General features: G+C 59.5%; 1 protein-coding gene across 1 annotated transcript in view; it reads left to right on the forward strand.

Annotated features, from left to right (window-relative positions):
- Sdk2 (sidekick cell adhesion molecule 2) overlaps window positions 1–15,632 on the forward strand; it is a 231,757-nt gene that overhangs the window by 144,540 nt on the left and 71,585 nt on the right. The window contains exons 6-13 of the mRNA XM_077110562.1: window positions 1,796–1,929; window positions 8,248–8,359; window positions 9,702–9,892; window positions 10,000–10,083; window positions 11,633–11,827; window positions 12,421–12,537; window positions 13,932–14,099; window positions 15,055–15,157. Of these exons, the coding sequence (XP_076966677.1) occupies window positions 1,796–1,929; window positions 8,248–8,359; window positions 9,702–9,892; window positions 10,000–10,083; window positions 11,633–11,827; window positions 12,421–12,537; window positions 13,932–14,099; window positions 15,055–15,157 (1,104 nt within the window). The remainder of the gene's footprint in view (window positions 1–1,795; window positions 1,930–8,247; window positions 8,360–9,701; window positions 9,893–9,999; window positions 10,084–11,632; window positions 11,828–12,420; window positions 12,538–13,931; window positions 14,100–15,054; window positions 15,158–15,632) is intronic.

A 15,632-nucleotide genomic window follows, 5' to 3' on the forward strand; every position in this document is an offset into this window, starting at 1 on the left:
CACCCCCTTTCCTTAGCTCCCAGGGGTCCAAGCCAAGTTCAATCTTAGTGGCCGGGGCCGGGGGTGTGGCTGGGGAAGCTGGGGCCTGTAGAACGATCCTGAGTCCCGACACTGGACTGTGCCGGCTGAGGGTCACGGGTGGGGGGCAGGTGGTCTGATGGGCTGTCTTGGGCCCCGTGGGGAAGAAACAGAGACACAGACAGGGATCAGAATCCCTCACCTCCGGGCTGAAGGCATCCTAGCAAGCATTTGCTCCCACCTGTGTGCAGGGAGGGAGATGAGGCCCAGCTGGGGGAACAGCAGGCTCCTCAGAGGCTGGGGGGGCCCAGCCCAGGATCCCTTCCCCCAACCTCAGCCACCCCTACATGCTGCTCCAAGGACAAAGATCCCTGCAGGAGACTTGCAGGTGGTCGGGGGGGGGGGTCACCTTCCCCAACCTGTGTTGTCACCTTCAAAACATGTTAGATTGGCTCTGGTCCCACCTATCACCCCATTAGCTGAAGCTTAAAAGAACTCTCCAGAATCAAAAAAGAAAATGGACATCATGAGGGTTTCTAGGCGCTGGGGGCGGGAGAACTCACTTCCCTGTTGCCCAGAGTTCCTTGGCTGGTGTGAGCCTCAGCATGCGATGCCCCAGAACCAGGAGCAGGGACCCAGCACCCCGTGGCTGGGCGAGAGCCGGGCCGGAGACGCATTAGTGAGGATGTTGATTTGAGAGCCTGTTTAAAACTCTGTAACATTCACCTAATGGGAAAATTTGAAAAGAATTCAGCTGGATTTGTCCTTGTTAAACTAACATTAAGGGTGTTTAACAGCTGTCTCGGGCACATCACATTACAATCCCGAGATAGACTTGGCAAACTAATGGGTTTGTTTGTCATCGGGAGAAAGGGTGAAGGGAGCGGGCAGAGCCAGCCTGGGCGACACTCCCCGCGCCACTTCATCTGCACAGGAGAGGGACTGGCTTTCAGGGACCCTGCCTGCTGAGGGTCTGCCTACCGGGCGCCCAGCAGAGGCACCAGCCGGGGGGCTGCGGCCCCTCTCCACCCCCGTAGCACAGCCTGCCTCCCTTCTCACCCCGTCAACCAGCCCAGTAGCTCCCAGGAGTGTTCGCAAGCTGTGGGGAGGGGGAAACTGACGCCTGAGGAGGGGACCGGGGGAACAGGACCCCCAGAAGTCTGTTCCAGGCAACCTGTCGCCTTCAGTCCACCTGGGCAATGTTAGAGTTAGGGTTGAGGAGGCCGGGCTCCTCAGGAGGCTGAGACAGGAGGATTGTTCAAGACCAGCCTCAGCAACTTAGCGAGACACTGTCTCTAAATAAAATCCAGAGGGGCTGGGAATGTGGCTCAGTGGTGGAGGACCCCTGGGTTCAATTCCTTCTACCAGAAAGGGGTTAGGGCTGAGGCGCTGATCCTGGAAGGCCCCTGGTCACTTCCACTTCATTACTTGTTGGTCACTCACTCATTCTGTGAGCATCACTGAGGCACCCAGTGCTGTGGCAGAGGTGGCCCTCAAAGCCCTAAGGACAAAATCCCACTGGGGCCCATGGAAAAGGGCCCCGCCTTGGGGTCGGGTAGGGGAAGCCTCTTGAAGCCAGTCTTGAACCCCAGGCCTGACCTTGGGATTCTCTGCACAGTGGCTGAGGAGGCAGGGAGGCCGGGAGGCCATCCTTCCTCCTCTTCCCAGCTGGGGAGGGGATAGTAGCGTGGGGCCAGCCACTTCAGGTCCCTGTCCTGCGTCCCTGGAGACTCAAGAGCCCTCGGGCCCCTGTCAAGGAATCCTTTCCTCTTCCCAGAGCCATCACGCTGGAGAACACCCTTGTCATCCTGTCAACGGTGGCTCCCGACGCGGGCCGCTACTACGTGCAGGCTGTTAATGACAAGAACGGCGATAACAAGACCAGCCAGCCCATCACTCTCGCCGTGGAGAGTAAGTAAGCTCAGGGCCTGGGACCGGCACAGAGCGGGTCATTAAATCTTGGGAACGGTGCTCCGGAGGGTCATTGGGAAGATGGAATGGCAGCGGGGTGTCTGGGGATGGCAGTGAGGGACCCTCCCGAGGAGGAAGCACGCGGGGGCGGGCGGGGGGAGTACCAGGGAGAGGCAGAGGCTGCTCCCTTCCGGAAGCCTGCGACCCTGCATCAGGAGAGGGATGTCTAGTGTGGCAGTTAGCAGGGTCCCTGGAGGCCAGGGAGGCGGGGGACAGGGTGAGAGGGGGTGAGCACGTGTGGCTTACAGCCGCCCGGGCTCAGGTGCTGCCAGAGGAGCACCCGGGAGATCGGAAGCTCGTTGGGAAGAAATACACCAGCTGCCTCTGCTCGGCTGGCAGAAGAGCTGCTCCCAGGCAGAGCCAGGTGCCCCCCACCACGGGGACACAGGCTCTCCCCAGGCTCCCGCTACACATGCACCCGGAGGCCCTTGAAGGGGGACTCCTCAGGGTCTTTTGGCAAAATGATCCATGTCCAGCAGAGAGTGGAGCCAGGTCCCTGTCCTGGTTCCCTTGCCACAAGGTGCCCTCCCTCCAGGCTCTGCCCCCAGGGTGGAGAAGCAGAGCAAGTGGCTAGGGGGCAGCCCGGGCACGGAGTCACCGAGTCCTGGGGCAAAACCAGTGCTTCTGGCAGCAGCCGAGCACCACTCAAGCTGGGGGAGCCAGATGTTCACGTCTGTCACAGCTGTACCACTCCCGCTCCCAAAGCGAGTGTCATTGGTCGTCCGTGGTCCCACCAGCACGCACCCACCACCAGCAAGATGAGGGTGGGGGCAACGTCGGACCTTGCCCGATCCCCACCTCTGTCTGCCCATGCTCAGTTATCCCAGAACATTCCCGATCCATATTCCAGGGTTTTGCAAGCTCCAGCAGAACCCCTTCCCACGTTCCCAGTAATCTCCTTCCTCCAAGCCGGGGTTGCAATACTCCAAGAAAGACATCTGGATGCAGGCAGGAGAATTCCACTGCACGCTGACCCACCAGAGTCAGAGTGTGACCTCTGACACTGACCTGAGCCAAGGTCTCAGTGAGTCCCACAGCCTGGGGCTGCGCTGCGTGAGCCGGCTTCCTGTTTCTATAGGAAAAAGGAATCCGCCCCTCAAGGGAGATGTTTTCCCATCTGTTCTCTAGTGGTCCTCTTACCTGGATTCTCATGAAACCTAGTAATGTGTCAAAGGCAAGGTCAAAGACAGAGTGGCTGGGGTCATCTTCCCGAGCAACTCAGTGTACCCTGGCACCCAAGGTTGGGAAGGCTGCACTCTGGGTCCCCCCTCCAGCACCCAGCCCCTCCTGGAGGGAGTCAAACAGCTGCTCTCTGGGCTGAATGTTGGGGTCACCCACGCTCTGCTCCATCTCCAGCCACCACAGCCCTCGGCTGGCCCAGGGGAGGCAGGCAGTGCCCCTCCGCCACCCGCTGCTCTGCTCCTGCTCCCGCCTGGTGATTTGTGCTGGATTGAGAGCGGAGTTGGCTGATTTTTAGCTAATTTCCCCTCCCACAAGTGATTGCACTTCAAAACCCTGTTCCTCGCACTGACACAAATCCCCAGCCTGCCCGCCTGCCCGCCAGTCTGTGAGGAGGAGCGGTCTGTTCGCCCACCACCAGCTCCGCTCCCCTGCTCTCTAGTGCAGCGCAGCCCCCTCCCCCATCCCTCAGCTCAGGAGCCCAGAGCAGACCTCGTGGGGAGCCCATGAAGGGTGAGTCTGGTGATCCCAGAAGTCCTTCCCTGCCCACGGTAGCCCAGGGACTTCGCTCAGACTGTCACAGCTCTGAAACCCCCCACCTGCGTGGTGGCCCCACACCTGGGGATCAGAGCCTCATGGAAGATAGCGCGTCATACACAAGATTTTAAATTTTCTGGGAACCCCATTTTTATCAAATTTAAAAAAAAGCAGAATCAATTTTATTAATATATTTTATTAACCCAGCATTTCCGAAATATCTTTTAAATACACCTTCCTATAGGAAATATAGCATATTTTCCACTTTTTTTTCTTGCATATGAAGTCTTTGAAATCCACGCGCATTTTACACTTAAAGCGCGGCGTCTCAATTCCTCTCCATTCTGATGCTGAATTTTCTCCTGAAATACGTGATCTGTATTTAGATTTCGTAAAATTTACAGCTGAAAAGGTAGAGTCTTATACCCAAGTTGTTCCCGTACATACTTAAGTGTTCTAATAACTGAATTGGGATCTGTTTTTTTTTAATTAAATGTAAATTAGTTAAAATTAAATCACATTAAATCAAAGGGGCACCAGCCGCACTTCAGGAGGGAGAAGTGGCGCCCTGGGCTGGGGGTGGGGTGCGTTTGAAGGCCTGGGTGCCCTGGGGCTCAGGACGCGGGAGGCCCAGGTGAGTCTTGTGGTCCCCAGCCTCGTTCCTCTTCAGCAGAGCCATGTTTGTGGTGGCCCTTATGAAAATCCTCTGGGGCAGCTGGATCCAAATGTGGCCCTGCGTGGGCAGCCCTCTGCTTCCTCCTGTCCTGCGTACAGGACGGGCCGCCTGTATCTGGGGCTAACGTGGGCTCACCTCCTTGCTGAGGCCTGCCCTGATTTTCACGGCTCTGGTCCCCCTCACCCAGTATCCCCTCAGGCTGGAGTGACCTCCACCCACAGTAGCTAGCGCTGCCCCAGGACCAGCCGACACCCGCTTCTCACGCCCCTCAGGACAGGTGCCATACTCGGCTCCAGCCCATGGCAGGGGACCCCCCCCACAATAGGCATGCGATGGTTTAGAGAGAGCCCCGCCCCCGGGCTCTGGGCTCCCTGCCGCCCTGGCCTTTCTGGCTCACCGGCTGTCCTGCTGCTGCCTGTGTGCAGTTTGGGGAGGCGCACCCCTGAGCTTGGTGCCTAAGCCAGCCCTGCAGACCTGGTGACAGAGGGACTCCCCAGCAGAGAGCACCCGACAGCCAGGTGTGTCCCGCCACCCCCGTGGCCATCTCTGTTGAGTCCCAGGAGGAGAGCCGATGTCCCTGTGGGTCTGTGTGCTCGGAAAGGTGGCGGGGTTTCCTCCTCACTGCAGCAGTCACCCAAGCGCCCTGCTCTCCCCACCCCCTCTCAGCCTTTGTCCCAGCTCCCAGCCACCACTGGCTGCCCCGCCCTCTGGACACTGGGCTTGGTTGCCCCCTCCCTGGTGCCTTCCCAGAGCCTCCAGGACCTGCTGCCCCTGCTTTGGGTCTCTGCTGGTTCTTCCCTGGCTGTCACGTCTCTGTGTCCCCTGACATGAGCAAGCCCAGTGTTCAATAAGTGGCCTCTTGTTCCTCCCGTTCTCCCCTATCCCTGGCTCCTGGATCTTGCTGTGTCCCCCACACACCTGCACCGATGGCCCTCCAGCGGGCCTCCACCCTGTATCTCTAAGCATGTCCACCCCGCCACCAGTTCAGACAGTGTGACAGAATCCAAATTGGCCCTTCTCCCTGGGAACCAGTTCCTCCTGGGCTCTGCAAAAGGGGCCCCCTCTCAGGCATCCCGTCCCTAAACCGCCATTACTCCTTCAATCTCCCTCCACCCCAGACCGTGCCACGCCCCCCTTCATTCTCCCCTTCACTACCCGGGCTCTCCCCAGGACAGCTGCCAGTCCAGACAGGCTCGCTAACCCTCAGCAGTCCACTCTGGCTGCCTGGGCAGGAGTGGGACCATCACACATGCTTGCTCCGACCTCTTGGGTGCACTGTGTTAAGGAGGATTCTGAGGACACATCTGGGCTCAGCTAAGAAAAGCACTGAAACCCAGTACACTTCCTCCCGCAGAGGAAGGAGCGGCCTGGGAAGGGGCAGCTAGCAGGGCTGGGCCCTGGAGCTCTGCAGGCCACCCGGCAGCCCCCATTCTGCAGCACCCTCCTCCTCCTCGCTCCTCTGAGCCCCACTCAAGTCCCAGCATCCACCACGAAGCCGTCACACACCACGTCCCCAGGAGGCAGGAGGTACCCGTCCTCTCCCTTGGTCTGGAGGCTCCAGGAGTCTGGCACCCACCTCAGGAGCCCTGGGGTCCATCGCTTGATCCAGGGTAGCAGGGAGAGCTCTCTCCAGCACTGGCAGGCAAATCCCCAGGGAGTGACATTTATTAAGTGCCTACTGTGTGCTGGCACTCTGCGCTCACTACCGACCAGCTGAAATACAACCCCTGCTCTCCTCACCCCCATCACCAGCGTCTTCGGGCCCTTAGACGTGTGAGCACTGCCCACTCTGCCTCCCAGGCTGTGTCCCCCAGGGGACTGACCTCAGTGGGGCACCTCTGACTCCTGGCCTGCAGCCAGCGCTCACCCAGGAAGCATGGGTTGAGGGGGCGGTGCTGAATGCACACAGCCCTCCGTGGCAATTCTATCCCCTTTTGCCACCAAGAGAACAGAAGGGTGAAGGGAAGTAGCCCATTGAGGTCACATCCCAGGACATGGCCAGGGCGGGGCTTTGAACCCGGGCTTCCGAAACCCAAGACCCCCGTCCTCCGCCACTGTGGCTCCTCTCCATCCCTCCAGGCGGCTGCCCGGCACCTGCCCCAGGGGCCCTTGCTGGGTCCCACTCCCCACCTTCCGTGCCCGAGCCAGGAGGTAGCCCCCGCCCAGGGCAGCCGTATTCCTTCATCTCTGCCCGCCGCCTGCCGATCGCCTTCCTCAGGGGCAGCCCGTGCGTCTGGCTGTGTGCACTCTAGCTTGGGCTCTAACTGTCTGTCTCCTCCCTGTGCCCCATTAATCTAGGCCATGGTACCTGTGCGCCCCAGCATGTAATAAACAACTTAGAGCACACTTTTATGGATTCAGCTATATCAGCAGCTTTCAATCCAATCGCGCTTTATGGCGCCTACATGAGACTTTTATATTGTTGCAATTATTCTGCTTTATATGCTCCCTTTCCTGGCCCCTTCATTTTACTTTATTTTCACATTTTATTCCCATTCTTCCTGAGCCTCTTCTAGCAAGGCCTAGAGTTCAGTTGGGAAAACTGCCAAGGCTGACCAGTGTGGCCCGGAGGGGCAGTTGGCCACTGCATGCCCTCCTCCTGACCCCACAAAGGGTGTCCTGCCACCGTCACCTGAGGCCGTGCAGGCCGTGGTGGCTGGATACCTGCAGGGACTCCTGGAAAGAGGCCAACAAGGTAGATTTGTTGCAAGAAAAAAATGCTGTGTTTCAGGGGCCCTGAAGCAGGGGTTCAGAGGATGTTGGAGTTTCTGCCAATACTGGGCCTGCACTGACCCACAAAGAGCAGAACTACCCACCTCCTAAGGAGTCCAAAACACACTGGGCACGGTGGCATACACCTGTAATCCCAGCAATTCTGGAGGCTCAGGCAGGAGGATCCCAAGTTTGAGGACAGCCTCAACATATTAGCAAGGCCCTAGGAAACTTAGTGAGGCCCTGTCTCAAAATAAAAAATAAAAAGTCTGAGGATGTGGCTCAGTGATTAAGCACCCCTGGGTTCAATCCCCAGTACCAATAATAATAATAATAATAATAATAATAATAATAACAACAACAACAACAACACAGGACAGAAAACACTACCCCCTCTATTAGACCAGTGTACATGTTCTTTTCTTTTTCCTTCAATAAAGCCCCCTCAGTCCTCCACCCTGGGAGTGCCACAGTGACAGCTGCAGCCCTGCTCATTGCTGACATGAACGTATCTGAGCACCTACTCGGTGGCAGCGGGGGTCTCTGTGCTGGAGAAGTGGACCTAGCAGGACCCTGGGTCAGCTCGCGCTGCTGTAACAAAGCCCTGAGCAGCGGACAGCCACACTCCTGGCCTGGAGACCCCCTCCTGGACCACGCCAGTCGCTGTGGGTCACAGCCCACTTAACCCAGCGTGGCCTCGCCAGGGCTAACTACATCCACAAAGACCCCATTTCCTAAGGAAGCGGCATTCCCACCTGCCCGTGAGGCGGGGTCGCGGCTCGACTCCGTGTGGAGTCTGCATCTGGGGAGGAGACGGACAGTGAGGAAGTAAACTAACCAGGGAAACTGAGTCAGGAGGAGGGTTCTGAGGGCAGTAGGGAGGGCTGGGGGTGAGGTGTGGCTGCTTCCCAGGAGGAGCACGGAGGGCCTTGGCGGCCAGCAGGGTCCTCAGGGAGCTGTCCCTGGCCACCACAGAGTGCATCACAGAGCAAGAAGGGAAATGACAGTCCCTGGGGTGGGTGTCCAGAGGGCAGCACTGGGCTGCCTCTGCGGCCACCTGCCCCACATCAGGAGACAGAGATCTCCCATGGCCTGGCCAGGAGGGGTCGGAACTTCCAGTCTCTGTGCCCAGCTCACCCCTGACCTCTCCCCAGATGTCGGAGGGCCCGCCGACCCCATCGCGCCAACCATCATCGTCCCTCCCAAGAACACCAGTGTGGTGGCCGGGACCTCGGAGGTGACCATGGAGTGTGTGGCCAATGCCAGGTGAGTGGACCTTCCTTTTCCTGCTCCTTGTCCCTCCTAACTCAAGCCACTGTTCTGGGGAATGCAGTTGCAATTGAGAAAGTTCTGGAAGCTCTGTCGGGTGAGGACCAGGAGAGCAGAGGAGAGACGGCCGGTGGATGCTCCAGCTGTTGCCCAGGGTGTCAGGTAGGGGCAGGGCTGTCCCCTCTGGGTCCCAAGAGAGGAGAACAGAACCAGGAAGCAGAGCTCAGCCCAGGCTGCCTGGGGCCAGTGGGAGGTGGAGACGCTCCACCACTTACAGCAGCACAGAGAGGGCAGGGGGCCTCTCCTTGTGAGCACAGCTAAGCAGAGGGAAGGGTGCATGGGAGATGAGTCATCGCGGTCAAGAACATGGGCTTTGTAGGAGGGAGACTGGGGACCAGGTGCCAGCCTGGCCTGAACTTCCCTCACTTGGGAAGAGTAGAATCATTCCAGGGCCTCACCCGGTGAGGACACCCTGCTAAGTGCTCCTACTTGGCCTCCTTTCTCCCAGCAACTACCAGCAGCCTAGAGAGGGCAAGCAGCCTGCCCAAGCTCACCCAGCTGGCCGACAGCAGAACTGAAATGCTGCCCCCCGAAGTCCTGTTCACTGCCCTGCTCTGGACTTTGGTCTCCTCATCTGCAAAGTGACCGCCACTCAGTGGTGTGGCCTTGAGGAGGTGGGACAGGGGGAAGAGAGGTGGAAAACCTCACTGTAAGGCAAGCAGGTAGGGTGCTGACCCCAGGCTGACCTGATACCTTCTAAATGCTCCAAAAACTGATGGGAAGAGTTGAAATGTGATGGGTGAAGAGCTGAATGACATCCTAAGGTCACCTACAGCTGAAGGTCTCTGGAGGGCTGGTCCCTGTAGCAACAGTTCTAGAAATACGCTGTGCAGAACCCAAGTATGGGACAGTGGCCAAGATACACAGTAAAGGCCCTGAGAAGTCCCGCATCGGAGAACCTGGCCAACTCCATATGACCCAGCTAAACTACAGCACCCCAGACCTCACAGGACCCCCCTGAGTGCCCAGGGCAGCCAGCACAGACCTCATTCATAGAGGGAAGGCCAGGTGCAGGGCCATGGGAAGGAAGCCCAGTCAGGCTGCCCTGTGCAGCCACCCAGCGTCTCCAGCCTTGCCCAAGCCCCTCAGCTCACTAACCTCTTCAACCCCAGCCCCGCAGGCCCCGGCACAGGCCCAGGACACTGAGGGGCTCGCCCTGTGTGGGCGTCCAGGAGTGGCCGGGCGTGGCACGAGGGGGCGGGACACTCCACTGCTCCCGCCCCCGCCCCGCCCCCAGGCCCCCTGCGGTCCAGCACCAACACCGCCCCCGTCCCCGCAGGCCCCTGATTAAGCTGCACATCATTTGGAAGAAGGACGGGGTGCTGGTCTCCGGTGGCATCAGCGACTACAACCGGCGGCTCACCATCCCCAACCCCACGGTCAGCGACGCCGGCTACTACCAGTGCGAGGCCGTGCTGCGCAGCAGCAGCGTGCCCCCTGCGGCCCGGGGGGCCTACCTCACGGTGCTGGGTGAGGCGCTGGGGCTGCGGGGCTCCCCTGGGCAGTGTGGCCTAGGCCTGGGGGAGGGTGACCCCACAGTGGGCCGGCTCTGACCACCTCCTCTGCTCCCGCTGCAGAACCACCTCAGTTTGTCAAGGAGCCAGAGAGACACATCACAGCGGAGATGGAGAAGGTGGTGGACATCCCCTGTCGCGCCAAAGGTACCACGGGGTGGGGGTGGGGGGAACAAGGACCCCAGACCCGCAGCCCCTCCCCTGCCTGGCCACCATTTCCAAATCCCACCGCCTTCCAGGGCCACATCATGGGATGGAGCGTCAGTCTGGCTGTGAGCAGCAGCCCCGGGAAACAAACAGGCCAAATTACCGTAATCTCAGGCTGGAAATCAACCCGTGTCATCATAACTTGAGGGTTACAAATGAACCCAAATTACCGTAATTTCAGCACAGGTGACAGATCCAAATTGCCCGTAATTTGAGAGTTGTAGACAATGCCAAATCATCATAACTTCAGAACTAGCAGGCCCGGGTCCTCTCACTTGAGATGGGTCCGGGAGCCCCGCCCACTGCTGGGGCGTGTACTGGTCACCCCCGCACCCCTCACCCCCACCCCCAGCTCCCTGGTCGAGACTCCGGGAGGATTTCCATTTTCCCATCCTGGCTCTCCCTCCTCCAGCAGCTGAGCTGAAAGAACCCACAGCCAGGACAGAGCCAGGGGATAGAGAGAAAACCATGGACCAGCGGACATGGCCAAATACTGGTCACAGGGCAGAGTGTCACCCCAGCAGGAAGGAGCCTCCCTGGAGGGGCACCTGAGGCTCCCTGGTTAGGCCAAGAGCCACTCTCCCAGGCAAAGAAAATCTATGGGGGGCTTCCCAGGGGCCAGGATTGTTCTCAGGCAGGGGGTGGGTTTACAGAACGAGCCAAACAGCCAACTCCGAGTTACTCTAGAACTGACATTCTTGCAAAGGAGACGAGCAAAGCTGTAAACAAAGACACCGCATTTCATCCCATCTAAAGTGCCATGAGTTGTAAGATGCCCCATGATTTTATGAACCACTAAGAAAGAAACAAGGCTGCCAATTAAAAGATGACGTGCTGTCAATGCCAGACGCCTCCTGGTCTCCGGGACTTCGCAAGGGAATGAATGTGCGTCTTGGAATGGAGGAGCCCCTCTGTCTCAGTGGGGTTCAAGGAACACCAGGCCTGGGGGCACCGAGCTGTGGGGTGCTTCTCTGGGGAGGTCATTTGAGCAGAGAGGCAGAGAGAGGGAGGGTGGGATGGGGAAGCCTCTGAGAAGAGGCCAACACAAGGGAAGCCCGTCCACCCCCAGGGGCCTTGGAGGAACACAGCCCTCTCCTGCCCTCCACACGGGCTCTGTGCTCAGGTGGATTTGGGAACCCAACCGCAACGTGGAGGTGCTCATAGACACAAAAGTCTCTGCTAAATATTGCAGTAAAAAAAAAAGAAATGTTTAAAAATCCATTTGTCCCATCCAATATTTCCAAAGTAGGCTGTTCCCGATAAACCAATCTTTTCATTTTCCTAAAATCCCTACTATATCCAAATGATCTGAGAACTGCCACTCAGGTAGCAACTTTCCCTTCTCTAGAACCAAAAGTGACGCCTCTGGGAAGGTTCTAGGGGCCAAGACACCAGGGCCCCCTGGCCCACTTCAGCCTGGCCTCTGCCCAGCAGCCCCCAGGTGGTGGGGGAGGTAGCAGGAGGCACTGACTCCGCCCCTGACCCACAGGTGTGCCGCCACCCTCCATCACCTGGTACAAGGACGCCGGGGTGGTAGAGGTGGAGAAGCTGCCCCGCTTCCGGCAACATGGTGACGGGGGCCTGCAGATCAGCGGCCTGGTGCCTGACGACACCGGCATGTTCCAGTGCTTCGCCCGCAACGCGGCTGGCGAGGTGCAGACCTCCACCTACCTGGCCGTCACCAGTGAGTGGGCCTCTCCCATCCTGACCCTGACCCTGCCCCAGCCAGGGCCTCGAGAGAGCAGCGTCCCATGGGATCCCAGAAGGCCCCCTTGGGCTGCAGCCTGGGGGTGAAGTCCAGTTATGCCCACCGCTTCTGCAGACCGAGGGAGCCCTCAGAGGAAGCCCACGGCCCTCGGGGTCCCCTCATGGCCTGGAGCCCAGGGTGGCTGCAGTGGCTCTGGGAGAGAAGATGCTTTGGATCCAGGTCCCAGCTCTGGGCTTTCTGCTGGCCCCACGTCCCCTGAGCTGGGGAGAGGACCTGCTCTGGCTTCCGAGGAGGAGAACCGGCGCTGAGACAGTCCTCAGCTGGGAGCCTCCGCTCATGTCCAACGGAGGCTCATCCCATTGGCCTTGTTACCAGGGTGTGAACTGCTCTCTAGGTCCCCTAAACAGGCCCGAGAGCCCAGGCGGGGTGTGTCCCTCCATATAGCAGGTGGCCCAGGGAGTCCTAGGCTCTCCACCCTTCTTTCCCACGCTGGAACCTCACCAAAGCCCTGCCCCCTCCCGGCTGGCTCCTCCCGGTGTGGCTAAAGACCTTACTGTCTCTGTCTACAGGTATCGCCCCCAACATCACCAGGGGCCCCCTGGACAGCACCGTGATCGACGGCATGTCGGTGGTGCTGACGTGTGAGACCTCGGGGGCCCCCCGGCCCGCTATCACTTGGCAGAAAGGTACAAGGAGCAGACCTCCAGAAGGTGGGGCTGTGTGATCATCTCGGAGGGTCCTCAGACCTGGGTTCTGGAGCAGCCACGTGGGGTCCCCCGGACAGTGTAAAGGCTGTGCCCTGTGCGGCACAGGGCACCTCTCACTTCACAGTGCTCCGCAGGCTGCCTTGCTGGGCCTCAGGCCAGGTCCCGTGTCCACATGAATCAGTAACTCCTTCCGTCTCCACATGAATCAGTAACTCAGGGGGGCCTCTGTGGACTGGGGACGATGACATGAGTACATGGGTGACCTGAGGACCAGGTGATAATGTCATGTGAGGCCCCTGGTGAATGGCAGTGTTTAATAGTTACATTGTTGCTGTGGGCGCTGGGCTGTCCCTCCTCCCAGGCAGCTCAGGGGTCCCAAATGCCCGAGTGTCCACTATGTCCATCTGCCTTGTGCCCCTCCTCCTCCCCTCTGGGCACACACAGCATCAACCTCTCGCTGCACAGGCATGCACGCATACATGTGCACACACACTCTTTACATGCACACACGCCGGCACACGCCAGCCCCTGCTCAGGTGGACCTTCTCCCAGGACTCTGGGCCCTGTCCCCAGCACCCACCCCCTGCTCTGCAGCTGTCTCCCCAGGGCCTAGGATAGTCTGGCATGCAGCAGGTGCCCACTAAGTACTTGTGGGTGGATGTGGCACAGTCACCCAGCACACAGCTGGTTCAGGTGCCTGCCCACATGGGTACTTGGACATACCCAATTATACTTACATGGGGACAGGCGGGGTGTTCTCTAAAATCAAGGGACAGAACCTGTACTCCAGGCCATCCTGCACACACCTGTGCATGCTCTCGGCATCCCCCCACCCCGCCGCCTTTTTCTTTCTTTCTCTCCCCCCCACCTCCCTCTCTGCCCAGAACCCCCACCCCACCCCACACCAGGCACCGGCCCCCTGAGTGTCCCTGCAGGTCAGTCTGACAGGGGCTGTGTCCCACACCATGTCTCTCTCAGTCCTTTCCCTGCTTCTTGCCCTCCCGTCCATCACTGTCCTCTGCTTCGCTAAAGGTGACTCTCCAAACACATCCTGTCGCGAGATGTCATCACCAACTTGTCACCTGTCTCCCCAGCCCTCCTGCCCAGCTGCCCCTCACCACCATCAGGGGACAGTGTGTGGCCTTCTCTAGCCATGGGCAGACTGTGGCAGTGAAGTCGCACAGCAGGCTGGGCTGCAGATGCCACCCTGTAGCCCCAGGGCCCTGTGCAGGCCCCCGCCCTGCTCCCAGCCCTTGTAGCATCTCCAGAGCGAGGTGTCTGCCCAAGGCCACCTGGAGCAGCCAGGCTTGGAGGATGTGCCACTGCAGGGCTGGGAGCTGCAGGCTGAGCCCAACATACTGTGTCACCCCCAGGGGAGCGCATCTTGGCCAGCGGCTCTGTCCAGCTGCCCCGCTTCACGCTGCTGGAGTCCGGCAGCCTGCTCATCAGCCCCACGCACATCTCTGACGCGGGGACCTACACCTGTTTGGCGACCAACTCTCGAGGTGTCGATGAGGCCTCGGCAGACCTGGTGGTGTGGGGTGAGTGTCCACGGCCGGAGGGCCTACAGGTCTGTGCGTGACGGTGTGCACCCCTGCGGGTGCCCGCAACACAGGGACACCTACGGGACTCACACAGTGGCAGTGTCTCCACGCCGGCATCTCTGTCCCAGCCAGGGCCCTTCCTATCAGAGGGACAGTGACGAGTTAATTCAGAGGCCAGGGACCAGGAGATGAATGAAGGTTCTACCAATGAGGCCCAGGCTGGAGAGTCGGGGCCATGCTCGGCTCAGCTGGGGTGACAGAGAGCTGCCTTCACATATTCGAGGGGCAGAAACCGCAGACTTTTTTTTTCCGTAAAAGACCAAATAGGAAATATTTTGGGCCTTGTGGGCCAGACAGTCTCCATCCCAGTTGCCCCTGTAACCTCCCTGATGTCCAGAGAGCTGCCGCAGACGGTACCTAACCCACGGGGCGTGGCCGTGTTCCAGGAAGAGCTTATCGACCCCGTGGGCCACCTGCCGGCTTGGCCCACAGCCTGCAGCATGCTGACCCCTAGTGTAAGGGGACTTTGCAAGCCACCCTCCAACTTGGGATCCACGCCCAAGACTCACGTGCCTGTGGGCTACATGCCCAGACCCAGTGGGGGCCTTGGGTGCAGCACTACACTGGACACCACAGACCCATCTCACCCTGGCGGGCCACTGACAGGCTAGGCCTGAGGCCCTGACCGCCTCAGGTTTCTGTTTCTCTGTCCCTTAGATGATTTGTGAGCAAAATTAAATGAGCCCCTCTGTGAACGTGGCTTCCAATGGTCGCCTCGTCTTGGAAGCACATTGTTCCTTTGAAGCCCTGGGACTCCCCCGCAGCACAGCTGTCCAGGTGCCCGACCTGCCTGCATCTGCTTAGCCTCCGGCCACAAAGCCACAGACCCCGAACAGTGCCCTTCCACACGCCCGTGCCCTTGGGGTCACACGCTGTCTCTGCTGTCTTTCAGCCCGGACCCGCATCAGCAAGCCTCCCCAGGACCAGAGCGTCATCAAGGGAACCCAGGCCTCCATGATGTGCGGAGCCACGCACGACCCCCGAGTGACCATCAGGTAGGTGCTCCACTGTGGCCTGCCCCAGGAAGGAGGGAGGACCGAGCTGAGGGGACAGCATGTAGCTGGGCAGTGGCAAGGCTTGGAGTGGGCATCGTGTCTGAGGCCACTTACAGGGTTGGGGTGTGCAGACTTCTAAATACACACCCAGGCTCTGGGCTGCCTTGCGCTGAGTTCAGGCAGTGTCCATGGCAGGGGGGGGGGGCGAGGGGAAGTGGGAAGAGGAAGGGAGGAGGAGGAGAGGACGGGAGGATGGGGAGGAGGAAGACTCAGCTGCTCTCCATGGTCTGCGACATCCCTGTCGGTACCTCCCTGAAGTGCCCCGAGTTTTAGTCCCTCTGGCCAACCTGACGTGGCCTGGTTCATTGAAGCCCCGAAGGCTCTGCTCGCCTTATGTTAGAATCCCAGGCAGAGGGGTCTGGGTAGGAAGACGCAGAGACAGCCGTAGGGCTGAGGCAGGAGTCGACCCCTGGGG

Source organism: Callospermophilus lateralis, chromosome 11 (assembly GCF_048772815.1).
Source record: "Callospermophilus lateralis isolate mCalLat2 chromosome 11, mCalLat2.hap1, whole genome shotgun sequence".
NCBI classification, from domain to species: Eukaryota; Metazoa; Chordata; class Mammalia; order Rodentia; family Sciuridae; genus Callospermophilus; species Callospermophilus lateralis.